At 41.0% G+C, this 25,531-nt stretch overlaps 1 protein-coding gene across 6 annotated transcripts in view; it reads left to right on the top strand.

Annotated features, from left to right (window-relative positions):
• The window catches only part of RNF175 (ring finger protein 175), a 44,883-nt gene that overhangs the window by 11,625 nt on the left and 7,727 nt on the right, over positions 1-25,531 (top strand). For all 6 annotated transcript variants that reach the window (XM_079153447.1, XM_079153445.1, XM_079153448.1 and 3 more), the window contains 5 exons: positions 508-649; positions 10,730-10,884; positions 15,744-15,851; positions 19,357-19,477; positions 25,239-25,372. In XM_079153447.1, coding sequence (XP_079009573.1) covers positions 524-649; positions 10,730-10,884; positions 15,744-15,851; positions 19,357-19,477; positions 25,239-25,372 — 644 coding nt within the window. In that variant the 5' untranslated portion in view covers positions 508-523. The remainder of the gene's footprint in view (positions 1-507; positions 650-10,729; positions 10,885-15,743; positions 15,852-19,356; positions 19,478-25,238; positions 25,373-25,531) is intronic.

Raw genomic sequence — 25,531 nt, 5'->3', positions numbered from 1 at the left:
GCAGTTTCATATGACTCAACCTAATAAAGTTTATTTTTCCTCATGCAGCTATAAATAACATGTGCTTTACAGTCCTACATCATAAGTACCATGAGCTATAGAGGGATTATCTTAAATTTACAGATGAGGAAACTGAGGATAAATGACTTTCCAAGGATAAGAGTCGATGAAGTGGCCCATAAGGGACTAGAACCTGTCTTCCCAGGGCCCATCATGCTTTTCAACTTCATTACTTAATTTGAAAAAAAAAAAAAAAAAAAACTGATCTCAAAATCACATGGGAAAGCAAAGAGCTGAGAGGAACTGGTTTTGCTGATAGAATCCACTGTCCTTTTCCCAAACCTAAGGGGAAGGGGAAGGGGAGAAATCGAGAGAGGCATTGTAACCAAAGCTTACCATCTGCTTTTGAAATCCTCGTCTTCCTATGAGCCCAATCTATTATTTTCTCTTTTGCTAAATGTGCAAAGGTTGAGGGCTTTTTCAGATGACCTCATTTGCTGGTTCCAGTCTGCAGCAGGAGAGGATGTACAAGATGCACCGGGGCCATGAGTCCATGCACGTGGAGATGATCCTGATCTTCCTCTGCACCCTGGTCATCGCCCAGGTAGTGCTGGTGCAGTGGAGACAGAGGCATGGCCGGTCCTACAATGTGAGTCGCCCCTGGCTGCTGGAAGCCTGCCCCAGCTTGTCAACTGACTGTCTTTTCACTGCCACATTGCTCCTTTGTGACCACTCTGAGGGACTGCTTTGGCTTAAATCAGTGGTTCTTAACCAGGAACAATTTTGCCCCCAAGAGACATTTGATAGTGCCTGGAGACATTCCCGATGGTCATGATTTAGATGGGGGATCAGGGTGGAGGAGGGGAACTGCTACTGGCATTTGGTGGATAGAGTCCAAGGATTCTGGTCAACTTCCTACAATGTAGGATAGCTCCCCTGAGTAAAACTTATCTGGCCCAAACGTCAATCGCAGCAAGTTGAGACAGCCTGCTTTGAGTGAAACCAATTTTTCTTTTGTGTATGAATGCCTTCTGCCAACGACTCAGGAAAAGAAAGATTGATGAGGCTGTCTCATGTTGATCCTTTTTTTAAAATATTTTTTTAGTGGTAGATGGACACAATATCTTTATTTATTCATTTATTTCCAAGCAGTGCCGAGGATTGAATCCAGTGCTTCACACGTGCAAGGCAGTCACTCTACCACTGAGCTATAGACCCAGCCCTCTCATGTTGTTTCATCAGCAATAAATAAGTAGTCATAAATAAATATTAGCAGGTCTCTTGTCCTTACGCATATCCATGGAAATGTGTCCACAGCAAACACCTCATCAACACAAAGAAGTATCTCATTGTCACAGAACCATCCCACTGCGGCATTACCACTGGAACTTTCCTACTTCAGGGCTGAGTCATGCTCTGGTCCTTCTTGGACTTGAGACCTTGCCACTGCAGGGTCTAGAGCAGTGGTTCTCAGATCCTGGGGTGCATCACAATCACCTGCAGGGCTTGTTAAATCAGATTCCTAGGTCCACCCCCAGTTTCTGATCCAATAATTTACACATCTAACAAGTTCCCAGGTGGCGCTGAAGCTGCCGCTGGTTCTGGGACCATTCTTTGAGAACCATAGACTCAAGCATGGCCTAAATGGAGACCTCACAAAGGACACACTTCATGACAGTGGATCTCACACAGATCACTATATTAAGAAGACGTCCCTGTGAAATAAGTCTTAGCCGAGACCAGGATTTTTTGTGTATTTTTACCCATGATAAACATTATTTCCTGTGAAGTACAGGGTTTAAAATAATTCTCTATACTGTATAAAATTTAAGTTTAGGAAATTTTAAACATTTTATTGAACAGAAATCTCATTTCATTTTGTTTTTGTCATGTCAATTAAAATAATCACCCTTCATATTGTACTTGGCTAATATTTTTAAATGAAAGAGCTTAGAATCAAACCTTGCTAGTTATTCATTCTCATATCAAAGAGAAGCTATTTAAATATATCTTCGTTATAGTTTCCCTATCTGCAAAATAACTAAGGTACAATTTCTGGAATTCTTATGTAAAAAGGAACCAGATTCCTGAGAAATTAGTTCATAGCTATATTCTTTCTTTTCTTTATAACCGATAATTATCTCTAGATTAGAAATGGGAAAAAAGTTCCTCGATGGTAACAGGTGTGAGTTTGGCCTTGGAAACCCCCACCCTTGGGAGGAAACAATGCCACATGATCCAGTTGGCTTACAGTGCCACACCACTCCTCTGCAGTCTTTATTTGATGGCATTTGAATGGACAGACAAAAGGTCTCTGTCCTTGTCTTGTGTTTGAAGAAGTTGCTCCTGTGTCAACTCTAAGGATGTGTCATTACACTGGTAAGTGTAGACCTCACACACCGGCCTCACACCTGACCACAGACAGATGTGCCCAGCAGGCAATACCTCTGTGAAGACACATGACTATCATTGGGCCTGATCCTAATGACTCAGCCTATGCTGGACCCAGGCTGACATTTTGGAACCTGATCACAACAGTTCTCTGGAGCATGTGAGTCATTTCCCCTTGTCACTTGCCAGCTGTACCACCTGGAATGTCTCCAAGAGATGTTGCTTTTGGCAGCCTCCCAGACCCCCTCCATCACCCCTGTTTTGCTCCCAAGTATTGCACAGCTCCTCTGTTTTGTGGCTACCTAGAGGATTCTGTGATCCTAAGGATCACCCTGGAGATGACCAAGTGACTGTGATCATGGCCTCTCTTGAGATGATGTTGTCTGGCACTTTGACAAAGCCAGGAGGTACTTCCACAGAAATCAAGGACAGATTTGGGTCTCATGGTGGCCCTACTGGGACACTGCTGCATTAGCTTAGAGACTTGGTCAGACTTTGGAATATTTTCCACTCCTTTGCCCATGAGCCCATCTATTATTGACATTGTCCCAAAGGAGTAAGTTGAGTAGCCTCTTTCCTCTGCATGTCTCTGTGATACTCATTGCTCAAGCTGAGAGCCAGTATGTGAGGCCAAGTTTTCCCAAGATGGAGCCTTGACTTTAACTTACATTTTGCATCCCTTCTTGGAGATTCACCTCCAGGGCCAGGCATCCGAGCACAGCCATTTCAGGAAGCCTCAGTGACATCTGCACCCATTTGAGCTGGAAACAGTTCCCAGAGCACCGGCAGCTTATCCTGACACTGCTTTCTTATTGTACCCCACATGAACAGTATTTTTTAAAAACCTGACCAAAGGTACTACCCAGTTTAGTGTCTTTGGGCTGGATTTTAGTGGACATATTTCCACAAATGTGGCCTAAAAAGCCCATCCATCTTTTAAATTATTTCTCTTGGCACCTAAGATTATGTGGGACCTCCCAGCCCTGCCGAGAACTCTGAACACATTTATGATTCATGCAGTTTTTGGCTCTTTTCTGTGATGGGCCATATAATAAAGTTTATTTCCATGATTTGATATTATAGCCCCCGCTAATTTATTAGTAATGTATTAATATATAGCATAATAATACTCATAATTATTAGTTATCACTATATAATATATAAAATTACCATATATTAAAATTTTTTAAAGAAATTAGTATTATAGCCATCCTTCTAAACATTTAAAGAAGAAATAATACTTGTTTTCTACATTCTCTTGAATGAGTTAGAAGCAAACTCATTCACTGATGCCAGAATTACTCTCCTGTCAAAACCAAATTATAAGAAAGGGAAAAGTATAAACCAATATCTCTTACAAACATAAAGTCAAAAACCCTCAACTGAATATGAGCAAATCCAATGTAATAATGTATAACAACATTATACACTTTGACCAAATGAGATTTATCCCCTGTATGAAAAGCTAGTTCAACAATTAAAAATCAATGTATGTAATCAATCATATTGAAATTCTTTAGAAGAAAGTCATATTGCTTATCAATAGACATAGAGAAAGTGTTGAACAAGGTCCAACACTCATTTATATAAAAATTCTCAACAAACTGTAAATAGGGGTAGCTTCCTCAACTTGATAAAGAATGCCTTCAAAAAACCTGCCGATAACATACTTACTGGTGAACAACTAGATGCTTTCCCCCTAAAACAAACAGAAAAACAAAGGGAAGACTGTCTCCTCACCACTTCTATTCAACATTGTACTGGGAACAGGTAGTGCAATAAAAAAAAGGAAATAAAAAGTATACAGATTGGGAATGAAGCAGAAAAAAAAAAATCTTTCATTGCAGATTACATGATTGTCTACATAGAAAACCCCAAAGAATCAACAAAAACTCCTGGAACTAAGAAGAGACTATAGCAAAGTCACAAGACACAAGATCAATATACAAAAATCGACTAATTTCGTATTTACTAGCAACAAGCAATTGGAATTTGTATTAAAACACTATAAAAGGGAAATACTCAAGTATAACTCAAACAAAATGTGTACAGGATCTATATGCAGAAAACCAAGAAGTTCTAAAATAAATGGAAAGATATTCTGTATTCATGAATTGGAAGATTCAATACCGTTAAGCTAGTAAGTCCTCCCAAATTGATCTATAGATTCAAGGTGAACCAAATCAAAATTCTGGTAAACTAGTCTGTGTATATGAAACAAAGCAAAATGATTCTATAGTTTATATAGAAAAGTAAAAGACACAAAATAGATAATATAGCACTGAAGAAAAGTAAAGTGGAAGGAATAACACTAAACAACTTCCAGACTTACTGTACAGGTACAGCAGTAATCAGTGTGGTATTGGCAAATAATAGACATTAGATTGCTGGCCTAAAATGAAGGGCCCACAGATAGACCCATACATGGTCAACTCATTCCATGACAAAGAATCAGAGATACTTCCACAGACAAAGAAGAGTCTTTCCAAATGGTGAGGGAACAATTGACCTTCCATATGCAAAAAAATAAAATTAATCTTGATATGAAATCAGTATTTTTCACACAAATTAACTCAAAATGGATCTTTGATCTCAATGTAAAATGTAAAACTTTCAGGAGATGACAGGTAAAAAATCTGGCTGAACTTGGGTTTGGTGACAAGTGTTTAGACATGACATTGAAAGCATAATCCATGAAAGAAAATTGGTTAGTTGGATTTTATTGAAATTAAAAACTATTCTGTGGAAGATACTGATAATTAAAAACAAGCCACAAACTGGGAGAAAATATTTGCAATCAAACATTTTAAATAACAGGTTGATATCCAAAGTATACTTAAAACTCAACCTAAAAAAAGCAACTAATTTAAAACATGGCAAAAGATCTGAAAAGACACCTTATCAAAAAAGATGTACAGATAGCAAGTAAGTATATGAAAAGAAGCTCATCAGCATATGTCATGGGAAATTGCGAAGTAAAACAATGAGATACAAATACATGGCTAAAATCCAAGAACCTGACAATATCAAATGTTAATAAGAATGTGGAACATCAGGAGCTCTTGTTGAGAATAAAAAATTAGGAAGGCAATTTTTGAGGAAATTTGATAGTCTCCTACAAAGCTAATCATAGTTTTACCATATGTTCCAACTGTCACTGTAGTGGATATTTACCCCATTGAAATGAAGAATGTATGTGCACACAAAAACCTGCATGCAAATACTTACAGCACCTTTATTCATGGTCACTCAAATCGGAAGCAACTAAGATGTCCTTTAAAAGCTGAATATACAAGAAACTAGGGTACAACCATGCAGTGAAATACTCGTCAACAATAAAAGGAAAGAAGCTGTCAGGTCATGAAAAGACATGAAGAAACCTCAGGAATCCAAACCAGTATGAAAAGGCTACATACTGCACATTTCCAATTATATGACATTCTGAAAAATAAAACCATACAGTAAATTGATCCGTGGTTGCCAGTGTTTCATAGGGAAGAAGGGGTGTGAGCAGGGCAGTGAAGTTATTCTGTCTGATAATGTAATTGTGGAATGAGACATGATGCATTTGTCAAGTCCCATAGACTATATGTTGCCAAAAGTGGACCTTAAAGTATGGACATTTAAAAAGTCAGTCAGGAGGTTGGAGAATCTCTGGGAGAAATGCAGACTGTGACAAAAGAATCTAACTGCATTACAAGGGTCTGAAACAACTTTGATGAAGAGGATGGTAAGTGAGGGTGGGGGTACAGATCTAAGTAACTCTGGAAATGAACCATCTGAAATTTAAGGCAATGGGAACTGCACATAAGCACTGTACTCTAGTTGATAAAGTTATTTCCCAAGGGAGAAGGGCTTAGCAGTCCTAACAGAGCTGTATGTGTATACTGGAATGGAACAATTAAGTAAATAGATGACACATAATGGAAGCCAGGTTATTTGCCAATAGAGTGGGAGTTTATATTTACACAAGGATGGAAATTAGGAAAAAAGGTAAGAAATGCACACCCGTGTGAATATCTCTGTATGCTGACAGTATTGCTACTGGTACAAATTATTTATAACCTGAAGGTATTATTTTCACATTATTTCAAGCATAATTCAGACCACATACTTAAGAAGAGAGGCACTAATTCATATAGCTCAGAACATTTTCAGATACAAACTTTTCACAAATATGTCCCCCTTCTAAAGCAATCACTGAATTTGTCCAGAAAGATTATGTTCTGTGGTCTGTAGGAGCTATGTAATTCAGAGCAGCTTATTATAAATACCCAAAGCAAAGGAAATGACTTACTTAGAAAATAAAGTTTAAAAATATACTAACTGTTCTTTTGTGATGCCAAAAAGTGCAGATAGAAAGCGAGTAGGAGGAGAATAATTTGTATTTTGCCTGGGATACAGCCAAATACCTGCATTTTTCCAAATAGCTGCATTTTTAGCACCATGTAGACCAACCATCTGAATATTTGAATTTTTCTTGTTCCAGCTGGTAATCTTGATATGGTGCAGACATTGGCAGAGCTTCAAAGTTAAATTATTTCCAAATGCTTTTAATAGCATTTAATTAAAAATAAAATTTATTTCAATACCACTCTCTCCACCCTCCCTTAAGTGCACCTACTTTTCGTATTTGTAGGAAGCAGGGAGCAAGGTGCCAAGAAATAATCCTATTACTCTTCAAATCAAAAGAAGGTCTTACAATTATCTCCACAGAATTTCAGTTTCAGACACACTATTAACTTGCCTCAATACACAGGCAAATAATTTGTCACAGATTGAAACATTGCTCTATTTAAATCAAACTTCCTGTCTATTAATAGCCGTGAAACAGTAGGAAATCTTTTTTAAATGTGACAAGGCACAAATATATACATTCTTACATATGTGCTTATATATGTACACAAGATTACAGGATCTTCTTTAAGTGTTAAATGGCAAAATCAACTATGGGGATTGGTTTGGAGATAGAAGTATGGATCAACTGAATTTCTAAGGGCACAGAGATTTCTTATGTTCTTCTTGCTGAATTTAGGTCCACACTTTCATCTGTTACCTTTGTTCTGATAGCCGCAATGTCTCCTGGAGTCATGTACTTCCATCATATTTTTCCGCTTACCCCTGAGCATCCCCCCTGCTCTCCCTGAACCCCGTCCACACACACACAAATGGTTGCAAATAGTTGGCTATTTGCAGTGCAGAGGAAATGAGCATTGCACAAATTCTTCCTTTCCCTTTTTGATATTGCATGGCGTTCATCATTCTGTACGATTAGACAAATGAAAGATACCTTCATTTTGACTTGATCTGCGGTCCTTTTCACATGCACATGCATGGCAACAAGGGAAAAAAACATGGTACCTTTGAGCACCATCTGATTCGTCAGGAAATTCCCCCTGGTATGATGTATGGGTGGGGAGAACGTGGGTGATATGATCCAGATGCACAGGCTGCCCTTCGCCAGTAATGCAGATGTGTTTTATACACACATGCCCAGATGGTGACCCCTCTGGCATTTTTAATGTGTTCCAGATGCCAGGCTTCCTCCTTTGCATGTATGTGCCTCGATTTCACATTTTCATGTGTTTATTTATGAGGCACAGCATTCCTACACTTCATATGTGGCAGTTACTATTAAAAATGAGAAGTTTTAACTGCTCTGGAAATTGATAATCATTGCAATTGCTATGAAATATGGCCCTCATTTCAAAATGACTTGTCATACAACTATTGAATCCATAATGCAAATTTCCTTTGCTGACCCTTTCCTTTGCTTGTTGAGAAAATATGGTGCTGGGTATACACTTTAAAGATAGTTGAGAAATTAAATATTTGCATATTTAATGCATTGTAATGATTTTTAGCTTTCATTTTGATCTCCAAAGCCTATTTTAAAAAGTAATGTGCCTATACATTGAACATTGTTATTCATTGTTAATTAAATCCAGATATCAACTAAGAGCAATTTGGGATCTTCTAGAAATGGTTCATTCTTATCAATCCACAGGGAGGGAAATTGTTTTATAAAAGTATAGCCCAACTGTAGCTCCAAACTATTGTATAGGTTGTAACTCCATAGATTTGAAGAAATGGATAGTCTTATGAAATTTGGCCCATGATCCAAAGTATAAAATATAAAAGCACAGTCATTTTGCTGAATTAAATTGAACTGACTCAACTTTTATTCAAAGAACTCATCATTTTTATGGGGCAAAGATAAAAATGAATCAAGTTATTAGATGAAAAATACAAATGGCAGATGATCCAATTTGAAAGATGAAATTCATCATGCTTATCTCCTTTAATATCAAAAGTAATAGAGTTTAAAAAGTTAGAGAATGTATAATTTAAGATAGATAACTATCTCTGTAATCATCTGCATGAAATGAATGACCAAAAATACTGATGAGATCTTTCTAAGGGGCTGCAAATTGTATTACCAATAGCAGAGAATTGCTAATGCTGAGTGTGAGGTCAGTATACCTTGAATCCTACTCATCTAGATGTGTTTCCAGATCTTCATGAAAACTATTCTGCTTCCTTGAGTAAAAATTCTCCCACTTGTATAAATATACTTATCTTGGTGTCATAAATAAAGAGTGTAACTCAGTCATTAACTTGGGCCACACCCACCCAATAGGATGGAAAATTAAAGCAATTATCTGACTAATTCAGAAAAGAGTAAAAGAATATTTCCTTTCCCATGAAAATATTTCCTGAAATTCAAAATCAAAACAAAAATTAGATTTTAGGATTCTCCCCCCTGAACTCTCCACATATTCATATCAGATTTGTTCAAATGCGTATGTTTAATAACAATCTTAGTGTTCTCTGAAAGACTAAAGCTATTTGAAGATTCCCGATCTTCAGTTTTCAGGGATGGGGCAACAAAATGAGAACAAAGAACCTGGGAAACATCTTGTCTAACAATGAAAGCAGATGGCCGTGACGTTGTCTTTTCAGCTCACATCTTGCAGACCTGTCCAGTAGTTTCTGTTGATGACCTTACAAGTCAAGGTCAAGCCCTTATTTAAAGAAGCCAAAAATATACACACAGACTTTCCTCCTAAGCCTTCTCCTTTCACCACAAAGGTTAAGATGTTTTAGGAAAAAAATGGCATCGGTCTTTTTTATACTCAGGATGATATTCAAAGGCGAACCACCCTTCCCACATCGCAGGCAGGTGTCCTTTACCAGTCCTGGGCCTCTTTACTGCCAAACTAGGATCCAGACTCAGAACCCTCAACAGAGCACTGCAGGGTACTACTAAAAATTAATTAACTAATACACTTGGAGACAAAACCTCTTTGCAGTTCCCTTTATATTCCTTCTGAGAAAAAAAAAAAAAAAACTGGTAGTTAGTCTAAATGTGGTAACACATGAAAGACCAGAGGTCACTGCTATTGTCCAAACCTGCCTGCCTCGCCTAAGAGAGGCGCCTGGCTGGTCTTAGCCTTCTCTGAAAAGGACTATTGCTATGGCACCTTATCAAGTCAGTGACCCACACAGCCCATCAGCTTCCTAAGCCTGGGATGGGGGCCAGGTTAAAGGACCCTCTGCAGGTTCCTTGAACTCAGGTCAATGACAGTCCACAAACGCCAGAAAGGGGTTATTCAGAGAAGGAAAAGAGCGTAATCCACAGGTTGGGCTGCCTGGAAAAGGTTCCAGCAACTAAAGAAGAGAGAGAAAAGGAAACTGGTGAGATGCAGATCCAGTGGTCAAAAGCAAGGTGGCTAGCCTGCAGAGCACCCTGGGACGGCAGGCAGAACGGGTCCTGGAGCTGCTCTGTCACTGACCGCCACTTCCTCCTTTGACACCGCTGTGCACTTTCACATGGGCACATGAGAGCTCTGTGTAATGCAGCGTGCTTCTCTGCGTTTCCTGCCCAGGATCTCCTTTGATTGGCACAGGCATCAGTATCCCTAATTTTATAATTCTAATGAGACCTGTATGTCCAAAATCATATCACTGTTGAGGCCCCAAATGGCTTTTGCCTGAAATAGTGAGATGAAGGGAGGTGACCGAAGATGGGTATTCTGAATGGTCTCCCATTTGAATGTCAGATGGTTGCACCAATTCACTCCATGGCTTGGCATGTCCAGGAGCAGCTCATGGTTGAACGGTGAACCCGTTGCATGGCGCAGTTCCCCCACAGCAGATTCTGAGTGTCACGGATATGCTGGGGTTAGGGTTACCTTGGTGGCAGAGCTGGTGCTTAGCATGCAAGAGGCCCGGGTTCCATCCTCAGTACCAAAAGACAACTGTAGAAAAGCAATAATGGAGATGTCATTCAGATCCTCAGTCACTGAAGGAGATTTTCTATTTGTTTCTCTGACAGCTGGTGACCTTGTTGCAGATGTGGGTCGTCCCTTTGTATTTCACGATAAAGCTTTACTGGTGGCGGTTTCTATCCATGTGGGGAATGTTCTCAGTTGTCACCAGTTATATCCTCTTCAGAGCGACCCGAAAACCCCTCTCAGGGAGAACACCACGGTATGTATTCCATTCATTCCTTCCCCAGAACCCCCTTTATTTAAAACTTAAAAGGTATATTGTGTTGGAGGCTGTGCCATGTTGGCGGTGCCAGGATGGCGCCTGATCACATCAGCAGCGAGGAGGTTAATTGACATAAGCACACTCAGGTGATTTTCTTGTCCACGCACACAATGTATGCACATGTGTTCTCAGAGCGTCTAGCCTAATCTTTGCATGAGAGGCGTGGCCCTGCTCTCCGCCTCCTGGAGGTGATATAAGCGTAGGGGGAGCGAGACAGAGAAACAGCAGCCATTACCAAAAAAGCCAGAAGAAAGAACACAGCAGCGAGTTAGGGGCAGCTGCGGAAGGCAGATCCCAGAACGGAGAACTGAGACGCATCACTAGGGCACCTTGGGTGGACGTACCCTTAGTTCACAGGATGCAGGACTTTAAGGCACAGCAAGTTTCTCTCTTAAGCAGTCTCTCTCTCTGATAAGCAAAGTCTCTCTCTCTCTCCTCTCAAAGCAAGTAAACCTCATTTCCTCTATCCTCTATAAACAAGCAAGAAAGCAGTGCACTAAAGAGAAAGAAAGAAGTGCCTCAGTTTCCACTCCACCACCCATAAGACCCGTGCAAGTTGTTGCTGCAGGCGGTGACAAATATCCATGGATTTTGGAACCGCAAAGAGCCAGCAACGATATTGGACTTCCTTTTCCCTAGGAAGGGTGGGGTCATTACACTTTCTCTGAACTTCTTTTACTTTTGGTATCAAAATTATTTGGAGATTAGCTATACTACTGTTAATTCACATTTGTTATCTAATGGTGATACAGACAGGTCTGTAAAATGTATAACTTCAGAAATTAGCTCATGAAGGCCAGGAGAAAGAGAAGTGAAACTTTTAAAAAATTTTCTAGAGCACGCTTTGCATGTTTAGTTTTAGCTCAGCAACTAGAGAAGAGTTGAAAGTTTATGCTTCAACCTGAAAATATCTAATATATAACTAAGAGGCAAACATTACTCTTATAAGGATTTTTTTTTTTTTTTTTTTTTTTTTTTTTTTTTTTGTACCAGGAATTGAACCCAGGGCACTTAACCCCTGAGCCACATCCCCAGCCCTTTTTATATTTTATTTAGAGACAGAGTCTCACTGAGTTGCTTAGGGCCTTGCTAAGTTGCCAAGGCTGGCTTTGAACTTGTAATCCTCCTGCCTCAGCCTCCCTAAGCCACTGGGATTACAGGTGTGTGCCACTGTGCCCATCTCATACAGATCATTTAATTGCCATAGTTACCTTCTTCAGAGTGATAGAATTGTTTTATCATGCTCAGATCTTAAGAGCTTATAATGTACCTACAGGTTTGTTCTTGTTCTGTGGGCAAGATACAAATCACCAAGATGAAACTACAAGGAGAAAATGAAAAAGTCTATAAAACTGCAACAAGATGATGTCCAATTCTGACTTTCTGTGGAGAATAAATCATAAGCTTCTGTGAAATACTTTTATGATTACTTAGCCATTTAGATATGTTTTATTATCCTCTAAAATAGCAGTTTGGAGAAAAAGATACAGTGAGATAAATCATATAAGTAAATATGAGGATAAAAATTGAAATTCAAATGCATCAATTCAGGTTGATGAGTATTTTAATTCCCCTTTGGGAAGAGCTTTGTGGCAGTGTTAGGTCTTCTAACACTGGCCAGATCGGGGTCTTGCAGCCATTGTACCACCTCATTCACCCATCAGTAAAATGGAGACGTAGCAACCTTACTCCTTCTTACAATATGCTGTAAGTTAATTAAGATTTGTGAAAGTGCTCTGAGCTTTGGATGTATCCAGATGTACCCATCTATATATGTTCATGGAACAGAATGTGATCTATATTGTATTTGAATGAGAAGACCCGTGTTCCCGCTGTACAATGGGTCACTCTAGCTAAACACAGCGTTTCCGGGCACATCAGCTCACCCAGTGCAGAGGAGCAACTTCATTACAAGAAACACCACATGCCGCTTCATCATTCTTCATGGCTGACATTTCACATGGCCAAGGTGCCACACCGTCTGCACACAGCACATCCACCTCAGCTTCTTCCTGCCTGCCCAGCTCTGCCCCACCAGTGTAACATCTGAGAGCCAAGAGCTGTCATTAGATCCAGCTACCATTGAAGAGACAAAAATGGGAGAGGCTCACAAGGGCCTATTCCAGAAAAGCAGCAAGATGAAGGAGCCCCTCTCTGTAAGTGGGAGTAGGCCGTAGCGTCACATCTTAGGGCTCAGATCTCAGCTGCCTTCCCCTTGGAAGCAGAGGATTTCCTTCCAGGTTAGGAAAGCAGGCAAAGCAAATCAACATTCGTGCAAAAGGCAAATCCAAGAAGTGGTCTCCAGCACCAACAGAGTTTGAAACTCAGCTGTTCCTCCTCCAGAGCACACCAAGCCCCTGCTGTGGAACAGAGTACCAGAGAAGGGGAAGTGTATTTCCTCTCTACTTAGTTGGGTTGTAGTTGGGTTGTTTGGCAAGCAAGGAAGTTTAGGCTCAAAAAAACAGGCCACACAAGCCACAAAGAACTGAGGTTGGCCACATCAGCTGTAACCCGAGGTCAAGCTCTCATTTGGATGCTGCTTGGCCTCTAATAACACAATTGCTTAACAGCTTCAGAGGTGTACATTTGAGTAGAGAGGAAGTTCTGGACTCTACTATTTTTGGAAACTTGTATTCCAATAAGCATGAAGCCTGGAATGTGGAAAATCTAACACGTCCATAACAATGATGAAGCACATTGAGCATTAATGTCCTAGGCCTTTTTATTATTGTTGTTATTAGAGACAGAACCCAGGGCGCTTAACCGCTGAGCCACAGCTCCAATCCTTTCTATTTTTGCTTTTGAGTCAGGGTCTCAGTAAGTGATTAGGTCCTCGCTTAGTTGCTGAGGCTAGCCTAGAACTCGCAATCCTCCTGCCTCAGCCTCCCAAGCCACTGGGATTACAAGCATTCGCCAGGTCTTTTTTTTTTTTTTTTTTTTTAACGTTTTTTAAAATTTAGGTTCTAACTAGTCTTACATGACAGTAGAATGCATTTTAATACATGATGTATAAATGGAGTATAATTTCTCATTCTGGTTTACATGATGTAGAATCACATCAGTTGTGTAATCATATCTGCACATAGGGTATTAATGTTCAACTCATTCTACTATCTTTCCTACCTCCAAATCCCCTTCCCTCCCTTCACTCCCCTCTACCTTATCCAAAGTACCTCTATTCTCCCCTAGCCGCCCCCCACCTAGCTTATTGTGAATTAGTATCTGCATATCAGAGAAAACATTTGGCCTTTGGTTTTTTGGGATTGGTTTATTTCACTTAGCATGATATTCTCCAGCTCCATCCATTTACTGGCAAATGCCATAATTTCATTCTTCTTTAAGGCTGAGTAATATTCCATTGTGTATATATACTGTGATTTTCTGTTCATATGAGGTCTTTTAAACACGAATTCATCATCTCACATAATCTTCGCTTGGATGTCAAGAGCTGGCAGTATGTCAACCTTACTTTACAAATAAGGCAGTCATAGGAAGAATGCCGTATGTTGACCAAACTCCACAAGCGGTGAGGGGCAAGCCCAGGGTCAACCAAAGATGCCTCAACCGCAAAGCTACTGCTCCCAGCAGCTGGGGGTGGCTTCATTAAATCAACAAAATACTCTGCACAGACAGACCTTGCGGTTCAAAAAGCTGTTAGTTCTGGAACCTCTTGCATTTCAGCACAACTTTGAGAGAGGCCCCTCAAGGCAGGAAGAGGGCGTGCCCAGTACATGTGGGTGCAAGGAACACAGCCTAGTGCCGGCTGGCTGCCGGGACCAGACAGGAGGACCCCTCAGACCTTCCCCATCATCACCCCTTTTAGGAAACCCCCACCTTGATCCACCTGCACTGAGCAGTGATCCAAACTGCACAACACAAGCAAATCAAAAGAACCTGTGGTTCAAGTGTTCCCGTGGCCTCCAGACCCCAAAAGCCCTCCCTGCCTGCCCCACCTCACAGCACCTTAAGCCCACCCAGTGCAGCCAAGTGCCTGGCTCTGCAGAGTCCACCATGGCCTGCCACTCCTGCAGGACAGGAGAGCACCCAGGGAGGACGTGCCAGCACACGAGGCCCTCAGGTGTCAGTGTCTTGAAAAGGAGAAAGCACTTCACTGCAGAAGTGATGGAGGTGACAACTCGTTTCTCAGGCTGGTCGCAAGCCCCATTAACCCTTAAGGGTACAGAAAGGCCCGTCTCACTGGAACATGATAAGACAAAGCATCTTTTAAAATGACAATGAAAGCTTGCAACAGTGACATCATAGAGCTTAAGCCTTTGGTGCCTGGGCCCCAATGGGGAGCTAGCCAAGAAGGGAAGGGCTCGTGCCAGAGGATGGGGCTGCTGGAGGGGAGCTCTCCTCTCTGGACTTCTCTCAGGATAATTTGCCTGCCTCAAAGCACTCCTGCCAAAACCACTCTAAGCTGAGCCTTTAGCCACATGAGAGGGTGGGGAGGGGAAGCCAGGGTCCCAGGCACAGGATCATTTCCTGAAGTTCATTTTTTAAATGAGGGACATAAGAAACTAAAATGTTTATACAAAGAAACACATGATCCTGATAGTAGCATTTATCTACTTGCTGCTATTAGATTAAAATTGCAGATTATTCTAGAACTCAGTACACACACACACACACACACACACAAATAGATTTACATGTATATACTTCCATACTTAGTCTGTATAGTATGTACTACATCAAATTCTAGAAACTAAAAATTGATTTGTAACAATGTTTGAAAAAGATAAAATACTTATAATATGTCACGTTCCATGTTTCTCCCTATTTTTCCTTCACAGATTGGTCTACAAATGGTTTCTTCTAATCTATAAACTCAGCTATGCATTTGGCGTTGTGGGTTACTTGGCTATCATGTTTACAATGTGTGGATTCAACTTATTTTTCAAGTAAGTGTCTCCACTTTAGAGCACAGCTGTCTCCAACACACTTGAAACAGTCACCTGACTCTGTCCTCTCATCTGGAAGCATCTGGCCCTGTCATGCTCCATGCACAGAATTTTTATAGTAGATATCCACACATCATCTAATTATCAGGAGAATTCCTAGAACAGCAAGAAAAGGAGCACTCTACAAGAAAAAAAAAAAAATTAAACTAGGATCTTTAAAGATAATCTATATACTTGATCTACATATTTAAAACATTACTAGAGAATGTGGGTCTCCGGTGGTGGTAGAGTAATCCTGACTGAACTACAAGTTTCCCTTCTGAAATTCTGGAGTTCAGACCTCCTCCACATATCTTCTTCCTTAAAACTTCCCTGGCCAATATGGTAGTCATGTGACCACGAAGCATTTTTTAAAGATGAAATAAAATGCTCCATTAAGTGTAAAACACACACTGGATTTCAAAAACAGTATGAAAAAATTCATATTGAATACATGTTGGAATGATAGTACTTTAAATGCAGGTGGGACAAATTTCACCTATTTCTTTTTACTTTTTTAATGTGGACACCCAAAGATTTAAAATTGCAGTCATGTATCTATCACTTTAATGATGGGAATACGTTTTGAGAAAAGTGTTGTGAGGCAACTTCGTACAGCCCTCACATGGCGTATTTACACAAACAAGACAGCTACCATGTCACCAGGTGATAGACTCTTGCGGAACCACCAGGAGCCATGAGGTTCCATAATTGAAATATCATTAGCAGTGTATGTTTGTAGCTATATTTCCACTGGGCAACACTGGTCTCCAATGGAGATATGCCAGAATTTTGTTGTTGGTATCATGAAATCTCTTTTGTTGGTAACAGTTGAAAAAAGAAAGAAGTGAGTACTTAGAAAGAAAAAGAAGTAAAGGAATAACAGAAGAGAAAAGCTTTCGAGAAATAATGGAAACTGGGATAATGGCATCTGTGACTCAGATCTGTGCTTCGTTAGGAAGGGGCTTGCCGAGTTCCGGGTTGTGCTGTGATGTTCTCACACGCAGAGCTGAGGCCGTGGGCCCAGCCTGTGCTCTGAAGCAGAGACCTGCATAGCACACAGCTCTGAAAGAAGCGCAAATGAAATTCCCCAGAACGCCTCGCACATGGAAGTTATTCTGATCTGAGACCATAACAGAAATTAAAGCAGAAATCAGCAAACTTCAACTTATAAAATCAAAAAAGGAAAACAGCCCTGCATTGCTATCGGAAAAGCCCATTTTTAAAGATGGTTTTACAAGTGTTTTATGGAACCTCCTGAAAGGGGCTTCCTAGCATTTGTAGAAGAAAAGGACTGCAAGTAATTGTCCAGATCTATTACGATAGTTTAAGACAGTTCAGAAAGACACTTTTTAAAGGCATATATCTATAACGCTTTATTTTTGTGAACATAAAAATATTCCTAAAGATTTTCATTAAATCACTTGGGACTAAGGTTGTCCCAAGACCGTAGCTTCAGAAGATTTTTAAGATCCTTATCCGTGAACTCTCCTACAATAAGGCATAGCAAGAATTGAACTCTTCAGACTGGGAGGGAGCTATTTTTTCACTGCTAATGGTTGTTCTGGTATTAAGATTCTTTTCTATGAGCCACAGGTCTGTTACTATACTTTTTATCAATGACCTTTTAAATCCAAACTGCCCTGCAGGTGGAGGGAAGATGGTCCTTATCCCTCCACTGCCCTAATCCACAAATGCACCCAGGCAAATCCTGAAAGGATAAACCACCGCCTGTGTTGGAAATCCTGGTTCACATCACACACACACACATACACACACACACACACACACACACACACAAACACACAAATCTGCATCTCCTAATCTACAAAGCTCTCTGTCTTTACCATGTTCTCCTTAAATTAACAGAGTACAAAAGCAATCAAAAAGAGATTCCAGACACAGACCACCCAACCCTGCTCCATGCCCCACTGTCTCCTGAGTCAGTGAGTCCCAGCCAGCCACCCAGGCACTGGAGATTGTCCTACAAAGTTAACAGAGTAAATGTGCAAGGATTAAGATTCATCAATTAAATTAATAAAGGCTAATTATTCACTTGTTGAAAGAGCTCTTTCCCTTAAAAAGGAGGGGCATCATCCCAGAGAATCCTAGTGTATTTGAAATACAATTCAACTTGCAGGAAATTTTGTCATTGTTGTTCATGCATAGAAACAATGGCAAGATAGTAAAGGGTCTCAAAATCTGAGCTTAATTCCTAGCTTTGTTATGGGCCAACTGTCATGTGAAGCAAATAATGTTTCTCTCTAAGTCGGCATGTTTTCACATGAGAATAATATTTAAAACATTTGTATATGAAGTATGTGAAGGCACTCTAGAATCTAAGGGCTATACTCTTCCTGTACGATAGTAACCTGCAGGATCTTGAAAAATACTACTGTCCAGACCCCACCCAGACCAGTTAAGATGGAGTCCTCATGATGGGCCACTCATGCACCAGTATATTTTTAGATTTCCCCAGGCGATTCTAATCTGGGTTTCATGGTGCAAAGCATCTCTCTAATGTTTTTTAACATTAGCTATCCGTTTGCATCACCTGATGTACAGGAGCTTTAAAAATCCTTGCTGACAGGTCCCATCCCCAGAGATTCTGATGTAATTGAGCTGTGTGTGGCCTAGACATGGAGACTTTTCTACATTCAACCGACCTTCAGACTCCTGGTTAGAATGGGCTTATCTAACACCGAAAACCTAAGAAACACTGAAGAACTCTGGTAGGATCCCTTGACCTGTGGTTTTACCTTCTTTGGTTTCAATTACCTACAGTCTACTGTAATCCTAAATATTAAATGGAAAATTCCTGAAATAAATAATTTTAAATTGCACACTGTCCTAAGTAGCCTAATGAAATCTTGTACCATCCCACTCAGGATGTAAATCACCCCTTTGTGTAGTGTATCCATGCTATATATGCTACCCTCACATTAGTCACTTAGTAATCAACTCAGTTACCAGATCTTCTGTCATGATATCACCACGTTTGTGTTCAAGTAATCCTTCTTTTATTTAATAATGACCTCAAAGCACAAACTTTTATTATACTAGATTGTTGCACTTATTCTATTATCAGTTATCATTGTTAACTTCTTACTGTGCCTGATTGATAAATTAAACTTTCTCTTAAGTATGTGTGTGGAAAAAAATAGTGCATATAAAGTTCAGCACTGGTCCAATTTCATGCATCTGCTGGTGATCTCAGAACATATCACCTGAGAATAAAGGGGACTATTCAAGGATTCCTTTGTCCATTGAAACTGAGTGGTACAGTCGGAAAGGAATTTAGAGAATTTAAAAATCCTTCATTTAAAAAATAAATAAATAAATAAACAAAAAAGTATATATCCACAGGGCTCATTTTACACACTATGGCAGGAGATATTTTCCAAGCTCCAGCTCTGCTCTGTTCCCCCAAGGCCACTTCATTATTTCCTTTTACTGTTTTCCATAGAATCAAAGCTAGAGATTCCATGGATTTTGGCATTGTATCCTTGTTCTATGGCCTCTACTATGGAGTAATGGGGAGAGACTTTGCCGAGATCTGCTCGGATTACATGGCTTCTACTATCGGGGTAAGTATGGCTTTCGTTGTTTAAAACCACTTATGACACAAGGAGAAATGATCTCATCTTACATATCTGCCAAATTTCCTTTGGTTCTATTTTGATTATTCTAATCTCATTGTTCCCTGGATTCTCCTTGCATCAAAAAATTCTTTTTTAATTAATTGGAAAGTACATTTTATATACAGAATGGTGGGGGAATAAGGCATCTTCTGAAATATGCTATTTGAGTCATCATATCTAGCATCCTATAGTTGGCAACATTTAAAGGATTAATAAACGATCAACCTGCCAGGTGCAGTGGTGCACACCTGTAACTCCTGCAACTCAGGAGGCTGAGGCAGGAGGATTGCAAATTTGAGACCAGTCTTAGCAACTTAGTGAGGCCCTAAGGACTTAGTGAAACATTGTCTCAAAATAAAGCTAAAGAAGGTCTAGGGATGTGATTCAGTGGTTAAGCAACCCTGGGTTCAAGTCCTGGTACAAAAGAAAAAAAGATCAGTCATAAAAAAAAATAAATAAACCCTGTATCTCTGCCTGGAAAAAATATGCTGCCTAATGCGAATAAAAATCTTATTTGAGAGACTTGAATATAGCTAAGTAGGAGAACACTTGCCTAACAAGCATAAGGTCCTGGATTTGATCCCCATCATTGAAAATCAAACCACACTTGATCCTACATAAAACACTTCACACTCAACAATAACTTAGGGTAATACTTATCATAAAGATTGGTTATTATAACACAGCATCTGAAGAAATAGAAGATAGAAAAATGTGCTAAATGTGTTCTGACTGTATATTGTATGTTGGTGACTAGAATTTGTTTTAAATCTCAAATAGTTGTGGGTTTTTTTCCCAAACTCTCTGAAAATTGAAATTTGGAATGGATATACTTTCTGATTAGATGGGTTCCAGGTTCAAATCTTAGGAACATTCATCTGTGCCTGGCACATGCACATGTGCTTCCAAACAAAGGGCTTCAGGTTTCAGGTATTCCACATCGTGTCCTCTACATGTCTCTGGGTACATAGCCAGATGCAAAATGGAAAAATTTGTTGGGGGCTATGCCATGGGGGCTATGCCAAGATGGCGCCTGGCAGCCAGCCAGAAGTTGTTTTGATCACATTGGCGGTAAGGAGGTTAATATAAGCACACCCAGGTGATTTATCATTGGCCGTATTCAATTAAGTCCATGCACACAACGCGTGCACAGGTGTTCCCAAGTGCTCCTGCTCGTGCCTGCTCATTTTAACCTTTGCCGTGATAGGGCAGCTGGCTCCTCACCTGATCTCAACTGGCGTGGCCCCACCCTCCACCTCCTGGAGGGAATATAAGCGGGCATTAGGTAGCAAATAAAAGAAGCAGCTAGCAGAGAGAAGGAGCAGCAAGCAGAAAGCAGCAGCAGTAAGCAGCAAGCAGGAGGCAGCAGACAGAAAGCAGATGGCAGATCACTGGGCGGAGAACTGAGAACACACCTCTAGGTTGCAGATCACAGATCGAAGTACGCGGATGCATCACTAAGAAGCACCTCAGATAGACAGCCCCTTTAGCACGCACCTCTAGTATGAACCTTTAGTTCACAGGATGCAGGACGCACCTCTAAGAAGAAGCAGCAGAACTCTAAGAAGAAACAGATCTCTGATAAGCATAGAAGCCTGTCTTTCTCTAAAACTTCCTCTATAAGCAAAGCCTATCTTCCTCTCAAAGCCTCTCTTCCTCTAAAATCAAGCAAGCCTCTCTTCCTCTATAAGCTAGAGAATAAGCAAGCAAGCAAGGAAGCAGCTCAGGAATAGAAGTAGTTCATTTCCAGTCCATCTCCGATAAATACCCGCGCAATTGTTGCTGCAGGCGGTAACAAATATCCGTGGGATTGTTGCTGCGGGCAGCGACAAAATTAATGTACATAGCAAGAGAGGAGTGGACTTCTTGACTGTCCTCTTCCCATTTGTGGGGCAGAACCTAAATGGACATGACCTCGACTTCATCTTCACCCGTCCTTCCGCTCCACCAAAGGCTCAATTAGACCCTCCTCTGGAGTCTGCGACCCGACTGCTGTGGTGCAGTTCATGGCCTTCAGAATTCCTCTGCGGGTGTCCTCTGTGGGTCGACTGCCTTTCTTACCAGGTCCAAAGTGAGCACCGGAGGAGCATTTCCACTCTCATTTCCAGCAAAAGCAAGAAGTCACTCCCCCATGACAATTCCCAAAGCCTCTTGTGCTTGTTCAGGAGAGGACGAGAAGGATCGCGCGTGCTCTGTTCCAGGACTTCGCCTGGTGAGACGGCCAAGCGTTTAAGCACCAGCTTTCTGCAGACTTCTCACCTGATCTCACACCTCTGGTCCTCAACACCTTGTCATCCTCTGTCATCTTCATTCCACTTGCCAGATCTGTAAAAGTCACTGCCCCAAGCTATTGGCACAGCCACCAATGACTTAGACCAATGGTGTGTGTATGTGTGTATGTGCACACACGTGCACGCGCGCTGGGATTGAGGGAAGAAAGAAGCAAAGGGGGAGCAAGGGCTCTTCCCATACCAGTGCCTGAGCCCACAACAGATCAATTAAGTCAGAATCTCTGGGAGTGAAGCCAGTGCATCTGCTTTGTTTTAAAAGACTCCTTAGGAAAAGGAATGAACTATTAAGCCATCCAAAAACGGGGATGAATCTTAAATGCATATTGCTGAGGAAGAGGAACCTGTCCAAAAAGGCTCCATGCTGTATGATTCCATTTATATGACATTTTGGAAAAGGCACAACCACAGAACTGCTAAACACATCAGGGGTTGCCAGGGCCTTAGGGAAGGAGCAAGGTTTAATAGGTGAAGCACAGGGAATTTTTTTATATTAGTGGAAAACTTCTGTTTGATACTAGAATGGTGGATACATGACACTATGCATTTTTCAAAACCCATAAAACTATGTCACAGAAAAGATGAACCTTTATGCATGCAAAATTTAAAAATTATATCAGAGGTCAGAGAAACCCAATGTAGAGTGTGACAAAAGAATCTACGTGCATTACAAATAAGTGAAATTACCTCACTGAAAAGGGGGGCAGAATGTGATATCCCAAGTAACTGCAATGCATGGAGATTATAAGACTAAAAGCAAAAGGAATTGTGCATAAGCACTGTACTCTAATTGATAAAGTCATTGCCCATTGCCCTAAGGCTATGGATTAACAATTTTGTTACTACTATTCATGTATTCTGAAAGTAAACCAGTAAGTGGATGGCTAATAATGGAAGCTAGGTTTCTCACCATCTTAATGAGAGATTCCAGCCAAGCAAAGAGAAGAGGCTAGAATGATCTGTATAGTAATGAATTAGAATGAATTAAGAGATGTTAGTGTGAATTCCTGTTTAGCTTAAAGAGGACGTACATATAGAAGCATTTATAGGTATGTGTACATACACAGCTGGTACACACAGATATATTTCCTTGTTCTGTCAGCTAAGAGGTTCCAGAAGCAATGACAGTCCAGTAACACACCTAGTACCCAGGTGTTGGTTTCTAGTACCATTCTACAATAAAAGGAACCAGGGCTTCTTGGGGAAATGACTTCATTATAGATCTGAACAAGGAATATGCAAGAGCCTGGAGCATCCTGTAGTACTAGAAAGTAAGACCAAGACCAAAACTCCCCACAAGGACGCGGATGTCAAAGAGCCACAGGAGCAAACCAGAAGTGCTCCTTGTAGCCAAAGCTGGAAGTTGAACCACAAAATAGTAGCAGTGCTGGGTTATAACACTGTTAGTGAACTCTTCATCACTGTGACAAGAATACCTAATAAAACACCTTAAAGGAGGACAAGTTTATTCTAACACAGGGTTTCAGAAGTTTCAGTCCATGGTTAGCTGGCTCCATTTCTTTGGGCCTGAAGTTAGGCAGAATACCATGGTAGAAAGGTGTGTAGAAGAAAGCTGCTCAGCCCATGGCAACAGAGAGAGAGGGAAAGGGGCAACAGACAAGATATAATCCCCAAGGACACACCTCCAGTGAATTACTTTCTCCAACTATGCCCATCCTGCCTACAGTTTCCAACACCACCCAATAGTGCATTCAAATTACTAATTCATTGTTATGGTTTAGATGTGAATCATCCCCCAAAGCTCAAATGCAAGAATTTTCAGAGATTAAATGATTAGATTAAGAGAACTGTACCCTAATCAGTGGATCAATTCACTGATGGATTAACTAAAGGCAGGTAGGGTGTGACTGGTGGAAGCAAGTCACAGGGGATGTGACTTTGGGATTCAATTTTGTCCCTGGTGAGCAGAGGTCTCCCTTTGCTTCCTAGTTTCTATGTCCTAAGCCACTTTCGCCCATTGCTCTTCCATCATGATTTGCCACGCCTCAGTCCCAAAGCTATGAAGTTACCTGGTCATGGACTGAACCTCTGAAGCCAAGAGTCTCAAAGAAACTCTTCCTCATTGAAATTGTTCTCATCAGGTAAAAAAAAAAAAAAAAAAAAAAAAAAAACTGACTAAAACATCCATCAAATGGATTAATGCACTGATGAGGCTAAAACCCTCATGATCCTATTATTTCCTGAAAGTCCTACCTCTAAACATTGCTGCATTGGAACTAAGACTTCTACACATGAGCCTTGGGAGGACATTCCAGATCCCAAGTCCCACAGAGCCAAGTATAAAATAAATAGCCATATGACCATATTCATATAAATAAGTGACCAAATAAACAAATAAATTTATGGAGAATAGATAAATCCAGGAGGAATAATTCCACATAACTGATGCTCCTCATGGAGGTTGTGATGGTTAAACTTCATGTGTCCATTCACCTGGTCTGTGGTGCTCAGTTGTTCGTTAAACACTGGTCCAGATGTTGCTATGAAGGGAAGCTATGGATATAATTAACTTCTGTCATCAGCTGACTTAAGCAAAGGAGATTACCCTTGATAATATGGGCGAACTTCATCCAATCAATTAAAGGCCTAAAAAGCAAAGCCTGAGGCTTCCTGGAGAAGAAGGAACCTGCTTCAAGACAGCAGCACCAATTCTGACCAGCGTCTCCAGCCCGCTAGCCTTCCCTGCAGGTTTCTAACACGCCAGTCCCCACAATGTCTGGGTCAAGTCCTTAAAATAAATCAAAGAAATAATACTAGAGGAAATAGAGTGTGTGGCACATGGGTGGTCTGTGCTATGTTTGTGCTGTTTTCTTTAAATCAACTTTATAAAATGAATATTTTCTTTCTTTAAATAAGTACTTCCTAGGAACGCTAATGTGCTGCCAATGCTGAGAACCACCTCCCATCCACAGTACTAGGAGACACAGCATTCCAAGTTAGAGTTGGGAGTAGTCTGTGTGTCCCAGTCAGAATGTGGGAATCAGGGAGGGAAAAAAAAGAAAAATGTGCTGGGATTTTCCTCCAGATCTCTGCAAGGGAATCTCCAGGAGAATAAAGAGAAGGGCCAATTGAAGGATAAACTGAAAGCTTCCCTTAGGATTCTGCACTGCCACTCTGGATGAAAGCAATTCATTTCAAGGCATCCCAAAATGCCAGGGTTCATAGGGTGGTTAGAGGTGATGATCACTTGGGGCCCACTTGGGATTCGGGGCTCCACCTGGCAGCGTTCACTCCTCTGCAGCATGGTTCCCTCGGGGAACGATGTCAAGTTCTCAACAACTTAGAAGCTGTGAAGACGCCACGCACCAAGGGCTGCCTGTCCCAGCACCTGGCGTGGCTGCCCTGTAGCCAGTGGCCGCTGCTCTCCTGTCCAGCGGTGCTCTGTTTTCCCCCACCAGTTCTACAGCGACAGCGGGATGCCCACGAGGAGCTTGGCTGATGACATCTGCGCCGTCTGTGGGCAGAGGATCATCGTGGAGCTTGATGAAGAAGGGCTCATTGAGAACACCTACCAGCTGTCATGTAATCACGTGTATCCTTCCCTAGGGACCTGTAGCCTTCCTCCTCCCCGGGCCTTTGTCTTCCCTCCCTCTCCTCCTCCTGTCCCCATCTCCTCTGTCTCCTCTGTCTTGCTTAGCTTCCATCTCCAGATCCCAGACCTTTGTCCTCCAGCCCAGTCTTTAGAGACTTT

This window comes from Sciurus vulgaris, assembly GCF_902686455.1.
Source record: "Sciurus vulgaris genome assembly, chromosome: 9".
Classification (NCBI taxonomy): Eukaryota; Metazoa; Chordata; class Mammalia; order Rodentia; family Sciuridae; genus Sciurus; species Sciurus vulgaris.
Note: the sequence above shows the minus strand (reverse complement) of the source record. Positions and strands in the feature narration are given on the sequence as shown.